At 39.3% G+C, this 7,664-nt stretch overlaps 1 protein-coding gene across 1 annotated transcript in view; it reads left to right on the top strand.

Annotated features, from left to right (window-relative positions):
- The window catches only part of LOC135465781 (3-galactosyl-N-acetylglucosaminide 4-alpha-L-fucosyltransferase FUT3-like), a 33,075-nt gene extending 25,902 nt beyond the window's left edge, over positions 1-7,173 (top strand). Inside the window, exon 2 of the mRNA XM_064743120.1 lies at positions 4,573-7,173. Within this exon, the coding sequence (XP_064599190.1) occupies positions 4,594-5,895 (1,302 nt within the window). The 5' untranslated portion in view covers positions 4,573-4,593 and the 3' untranslated portion in view covers positions 5,896-7,173. The remainder of the gene's footprint in view (positions 1-4,572) is intronic.
- The last annotated feature ends 491 nt before the right edge of the window (positions 7,174-7,664 follow it).

The raw sequence follows: 7,664 nt of genomic DNA on the forward strand, positions 1-7,664 counted from the left end.
TGATGCCTTCCTGTGTATGCATGTATGTATCTGTGCATGTGTGTATGCGTGTGCGTGCGTGCGTGCGTGCGTTTGTGTGTGTGTGTGTGTGTGTGTGTGTGTGTGTGTGTGTGTGTGTGTGTGTGTGTGTGTGTGTGCGTGCGTGCTTGCGTTTGTGTGTATGTGTGTGCATGTATGTATGCATGTGAGTAGGTATGCGTGTATGCATGTACGTTTGTATGTATGTATGCATGCTTAGGGTTTTACGTTGTGGTTTAGATTTTTTCTTCATTGACGGTGTAAGAATGTTTCAGTCATATGGCGACTATTAACTTTATTAGGTGTGTGCACATGTACTGTGTCGTCTTATGAGTCCATGACGCCAATTGCTGCCGCCCCTGAAGTATCATGCGGAAGACAATATACATGACACCCCAACCAGTCACAATATTTTGACACCGGGCCAGTCCTGTTTCTTTGATCTGACCTCTCAGTGCAGAGCGCCAAGCGAGACAGCAACAAGCCTTCGTTTGAGAATCACGTTCACACTTGCACGGATGTTACAACAAAAACCGGCTTTTGCTCATTTGCGTGACACATCACTGTGCCGTCGGTCGGTTTGACAAATGAGAAAATGCCTGAAACTATTCAAGATAGGTGAACTCTGGCCCATGTTTAAACACACATCGTAAGACAATGTTACTCTCTGTCGTAACCTTATATACTTGCTTTACTCTAAGAAAATAATCCTTTAAAGTTGAGATTTAAAAATGTCTGCAGTAGGAGTGGTGCTAGGATGTAGCCTGTTATTGCAGCATATTATCCTGGTAAATATAACACAGGTATTTATTAATTTAAAAATGAAAACTGTATTAGACAAATATCACCTTGAAAATGACACAGTATTGCGTTATAGCAACAGAAGACATTATAGCATCACTCGGTCAACATAACGTAGTTAGATTTTGTAATGTAGTTGTGTACCCCGTTCATCCCGTATGCATTTCAACTTGTAGAACGTCTTTTCGATTCAGTAATCAGATGTACAGTATTTGATCGGAAGATAAAGAATTTCAGAAATGCGTGTGCATACGAAGATGCTCTGCAAACGCTCGTGGTGTTCTAGAATCACGAAATGTAATAAAACTAATATAATGTGGGTCGAAATTTCAACCTATAATGTAACATTGTCACATTATGGGTAGCATGTGATACCCATAGTGCAATCTACTGCATTACACTATTGGTAGTGATACCCATAGTGTAATCTGCTGCATTACACTATTGGTAGTAATACCCATAGTGTAATCTGCTGCATTACACTGTTGGTAGTGATACCCATAGTGTAATCTAGTGCATTACACTGTTGGTAGTGATTACCCAGTTTATGGCTATTAATATCACAAAATGTATTTACTTCTGGCTAATATATTAGTGCGAATAAAATACTGTTTACAAATAGTTTGACAACTCTATGCATTTGGTAGAATTTGCTGTTAAATAGACATGTGGTTACAAGGAGCTAAAGAGCTTTTTAAAATACATAACTCCATGGAGCACCATTGGAAGGCAAGAGACCTATTTAATCCCGCTTTGTATAAAGATCCCTGTTTCGTCGACCAAAATACTAACCGCCGTCGTATAAGTGAAATATTCATGAGTACGACAGAAATGAATTTAGGTAAATAAATAAATAAGTAATAAATAAATAAATAAATAAATAAATAAATAAATAAAAGACTAAGACTTGTCAATGTGACTTAGTGATTCTATACAGTCTGACCAGGAAGCCCACCTGGCCTACCCAGCTTTAGACCGTCATCACCTTATCTTATTATACTGTTATATACTAGTATATACTTGCCCTAATTATTTATTTAGTAGTTGTTTAACGCCACATTCAATATATTTCCCACCTAAGCGATGGCTGTGAGTTTAAAGGGTGGGGGAAACTGGGGCGCCTAAGGTAAACCACCATTTTTGGATAGGTCACTGACGAACTTTCCTACATGGGATTTACATATATGCACATCATGTTGGTGTAAGATAAGTAATTTTCAACGAACCGTATATGCAAACGGCTACAAGATTGTTGTCGGCTGCATATTGTCACTAAGGCCTCCTGAACTTGTTTATAGCTGGACGTTTACTAATTCCCGGCCCAAAGCCCGGTTTGATCCAGTACCTTGTATATTCTTGCAATTTTGTTTTTCGCCTAACTTTCTTGATTTCCGTTGAAACCATAATCTTCGTTTTAGAGTTCCGTTTTCTGTATCCGTTTACATCTCAATACAAATACTGATACCTGATGCTGCTCTCGTGAAAAATATGGACAGCCGCAAGTTGAAAAACCAACAGTTATAAGGCTTACATGTGCTGAGCTCAGTGGTTAGGGTACTAGTGCAGCGTATCGACCCAGGAGCAGGTCACCAATGCTAAGGCTGTTGGCTTCCCCTAGGGCCCTGTCTGATTTTCTCCCACCATAATCAATCAAGAAATCAAATACTCAGTGAATTTAGCTTATTACTTACGCACCTTTATGAATAAGAAAATAATAATTTCAGGCCATATTTGTCACGTTGTCTCATGCTTTACAAATTACTGTGACCCAATGTCGCTTTTACCAATTTATCTATCGCTTTACAAAATACCCTAAGCCGATGCCAAGAAATATTTCTCGCTTTTTTTTTTCTCGACGCACATTTCTGTGGTTGATTCTGAGTCACTCAGGAATGACTCATGTTAAAAGATACGACCGAGTCCCGTGTTAAGATATGACGGACAGAACGACTACAGAGCAGATGCGCAGTTAGGAAAAGCAGAGTTTACATCTCAGAGTAATATACAGATCTATATATTTCTGTACATTTGTTAATCTCTCTTACTTCTTAATTGTGTCGCTACAACATGACTGAAATATAGCCGATGTCGTTTTATGTCATAATCATGTAATCGTTCGAATTGCGGGGCCTTGAATATCCTCAACACGTTAAGCTGACCGTCATTGTAAAAGCGAAAAATTCTAGAGTACGACGTCAAGGAAAAATCGCTCTGCCCGGTTTCCTCCCACGATTATGATGGCCGCCGTCGTATACGGGAAATATTCTTGAATACGGAGTACAGCTCCAATCCAACAAATAATTATTTATCTAACGTGTTTTACACTGTGCTCAAGTATTTTTCATTTATACGACAGTGGGCAGCATTATGTTAGGAGGAAGTAAGGAACAGCCCGGGGGAAACCCACGACCATCCGCAGATGGCTGGAGAGGAAGGAGATGATTTGAACTCGTCGTACATGAGCCGTCCAGTAAAGCTGCGAACCAATAGGAAACGCGCCTTGACACGAATTTGCGTATTCCTCTCATTGGTATCTGACGTGCGCAACTCTGTGTAGTTTCCCTTGGCTTGTCTCGATCGTGCCTATTGCCACTGGTTGGCCTACATACTGGGATGAAGCACAGGTTAAACTTAAAATATGACGGGTTAGTGGAGACCGCTGTAACTATTAGTTATAATGATGATCATAATCATGCCGCGGCTGAACTCTAATGGCAAACTCTATGATGTTGGTATACTTATGACTATGTTGATATATTTATGACTGTGTTGGTATACTTATGACTATGTCGGTATATTTACGAGGCCTCTGTGGTTCAGTTGGTTTGTGCGCTAGCGCAGCGTAATGACCCAGGAACCTCTCACCAATGCGGTCGCTGTGAGTTCAAGTCCAGCTCAGGCTGGCTTCCTCTCCCGCCATAGGTGGGAAGGTCTTCCAGCAACCTGCGGATGGTCGTGGGTTTTCACCGGACTCTGTCTGGTTTCCTTCCGCTATAATGCTGGTCGCCGTCGTATGAGTGAAATATTCTTGAGTACGGCGTAAAACACCAATGAAATAAATAAATAATTGTTGGTATATTTATAACTGTGCTGGTACATTTATGAGAATGCCGGTATACTTATAACTATGTTGATATATGTATGAATATGTTGGTATATTTACGACTATGTCTGTATTCTTATACCTAAGCTCCTATATTTATGACTGTGTTGGTATATGTATGACTATGTTGGTATACTTTTGACTATGTTGATATATTTATGCCTTTTATATTTATGGCTAACTTGTTTATTTGGTTGTTGTGCAACCATACACCCAATAATTTTTCATTTATACAATGATCGTCACCTGAGCACTAGCCGTTTCCTTCATCCGGCCAATAATCTCTCCTATGCTCTTCTTACAAGTCTTTTCCCTAACAGCCGGCCGTCAATAAACTCTCAGCACTGACCTTTCCCCCATATCGTCAATAGCATCTCAGGGCTAGTCTTTTCTCCAATGCCCCCTCATGAATGGCCTCTCCTTAGCTCTCAGCACTAGCCTTTCATGCAATCCCCTCAACTTCCGCTTTGCTCTCAGAACTAGTTCTCAGAACTAGTCCCCATCCCGTCAATAATCCCCATTATACACTCTGCAGTAGTTTTTTCATAAAGAGCATACTTTCTTGAGCCTTACAATATCCTGTAGACCTTAACTGTAACCATCAAAACACTATACATCCATAACAAATGTGTTATTTTCTGATCTTGCAGATCGTTCGCAGCCAAGGTAAGATGACGATGAACCTCAAGGACTTAGTTAGCCTCAGGAGAATGTTAATCCCTCTGTTAATGATATGCTTCGTGACATTCGCCTGGCAGTTGGATGTCATGTCCAGTTTTACATTGGATCCGAAAGTATTATATTTGTACCCTTCTGTGAGGCCGCCGAACATCAGCAGGAACCAGAAGCTGGAACACATCGACAGTTCGTTGACACCAGAAACCAACCAAAAACACAATCAAATGAGGAATGCGTACCTAAAACGACTAGCCGGACTTCCTCGACCAGAGTATCGGTCAGCAAAATTGTTCAAAGAATTTGGAGAACCAGTTTATAAAATGTTACCGTCCAATTCCACAAGGGTTAAAAAAATATTGATGTGGACAGGATTTTTCGGCAACACCAGCTTTATCCCTAAAAACATATCAATTGGTAAAAACAGGTACTGTATAGGGACACACAACAGAACACAATTACTGTCGAGCGATCTTGTGATAATGCACGCTAGGGATATGAAGCAAGGTGCAAAAAGCTTGCCACCTGAACGACGCCCGTTCCAGAGATGGGCTTATTTCGTATTGGAATCGCCGTTTAATAGAGGGCTTGATGTTCGTCAGTTCAACGGAATATTTAACTGGACTCTAACATACAGAGATGATACCGATGTTGCCATGCCATATTTTCATGTGCGAAAAAGAGAAAGACCATTAACGCCAGCAAACTATAGAGAATTATATGCAAATATTTACAGGTCTAAATCAAAGCTCATCTCGTATGTGAATAGCCATTGTCACACACCTCATTCGAAAAGACTTGAATATATGAAAGAACTTAGTCAGTATATTCCGGTTGATATGTACGGGGGTTGTTTTAAGCTTAAGTGCCACATAAACACTGAAGACTGCACCAATTTGTTGACTCAGTATAAATTTTATCTGGCAATGGAAAACGGCAATTGTCGCGACTACATAACGGAGAAAGTTGGTCAGCCGTTGTTTGTCTGGAAAGCTGTTCCGGTTGTGATGGGTGGGGGAGATCCCTCGGATTACGAACGACACCTCCCGCCGGGTTCCTATATCCACAGTTCTGGGTTTGAATCGCCTGAACATCTAGCTAACTATCTGTTGTTCCTGGATAAAAACCCAGCACTGTACGAGATGTATCACCAGTGGAGAAAAACTCATGACGGCGACAATGATTTGGTTGCAGGATTTCGCGACGTTTGCCAGGCTTTGTACGATGGTGACACAAAGCCCAGTCAAACGTACCGAGACTTTTCTGAATGGTATGCAGAAGACACATGCAAGCCCTAGTTTTTAAGAGGTCAATGATGGAACATAAAATTTATACTTTATAAGATTATGATAATTTTTTGTATTGATCCCAAAACTGAAATCTGGGCAAAGAAAAGGAAAGAAAAAAGAAAACATTTTTATAATGCAATCTGTCTTCAACTGTCTTGATAACAATGGTTTACATGAAATGTTATAAGGGTAGGAAAAACAAAAAGAAACACGATCGACGTCAAAAACAAACCAGCCACAGTAGGCAGTATTTCCGTATTGTTGTCAACATTTTGTTCGTGCTTACATTCATTCACACAGTCTGATGGAACTTGCAACATCTTACTGACCAGGGTATGTCTAAAGAAACATGGATACCTAAGTGGAAAGGTCAAGGCCTGCTTTTTTGAGTAAAATTAGCCACAATTTGTAAACGTGATTTTTATTGGTTAACACTTTTTGGCGTTGACAAATTAACATTGATTTGTGTAATTGAGGGTATAACTTAGGTTAGAATATTACTCCGCCACTTTGAAAGCTTTCTTTCATTGGTTATTCTAGGCCAGAAACCATAATTTCACTAGTTGATTATGATAACAATAGCGTGTCGCTCTGGAGTGGAAATATCGCGGTTGTTGTGTGAGAAAACTTTTACAATAAAACGTATTATACGCAAACTTAGCATCGCGCACATAGGTAGACATTTTAAATTTATTGAGGCCATGCTGAAATAATTGAAGGATGATTGAAGCAACCTGGTGTCAGTTTCGTCATGCGTACTCCGTGTTAAGTAACGATTAGCTACGTGCGCTGCGTACGCTGTCATGTCAGTTAAGGTATGAGGGCAAATTCGTGAATCCGAAACCTGGAAACGAAGTAAACAATGTTATATAATTCCTCTGCAGCCAACAAATATTCGTCCGGGTTGCCTCCCACAATTATGCTGGTAATAATGCCATAAGTTAATTACACCAATTGAATTAAAAAGTCAATTAGCCACATGGCCGACGGTCCAAATATTGAGTTTTAATAAATACATTCATCCACTAAATGGTTGTGGAAAAAGAAACTGAAATAGAGATATGTTTTTGTGGAGACTTCATTCTATATGTTAATTAATTGAATGCCTGAGTTTCGGTATAGTATAAGTAACTTACTTAACATTATTATCATTACAAAAATGTAAATTTGTTGTTGTTGTTTTTTAAACAATTTTACATCTGACAAGTATAATTAGTTCAATATTATTTTTTTCATTATTCATGCCTATATTTAGTACATCTATTACTGTTACATCAATAAAATGTTTATTACATGTGTATTACATTACATATATTTGTGTGGTTATGATCTTGTAATTGTATTGTGATGTAATATCACGGTTACACGTAAAAACTAAAACTGACACTCTCCTATGTAACGTTCCACTGCATATCATTTGAAGCAAAAATGGTTGTTCCGGCACGAAGCTTCTTGTTTCATTCGAAAGTTTGTGAATAGTTTTACATGTGAGGTGTTATCTCGATTTCTTTATCTTTGAACGTATGACTAAGAGCCTAAAGCAGTATACAATCAATATTTCCGGTTTCCTCCCAACACAATGCTGGCCACCGTTGTATAAGTGAAATATTCTTGAGTACGTCGTAAAGAGCCAAACAAACAAACAAATAAATAATTTCTGCTTAAGCCATGACGCATGGGGCGTGTAATTTTCTACTATTTAAGTATTTACATGAACAGTTAGGTAAACCCTCGCTGAGGTAAATCGGCAAGAGGTTGTATTTCATCCGTCATGTGTG

The sequence above is a fragment of the Liolophura sinensis genome, chromosome 5 (assembly GCF_032854445.1).
Source record: "Liolophura sinensis isolate JHLJ2023 chromosome 5, CUHK_Ljap_v2, whole genome shotgun sequence".
Classification (NCBI taxonomy): Eukaryota; Metazoa; Mollusca; class Polyplacophora; order Chitonida; family Chitonidae; genus Liolophura; species Liolophura sinensis.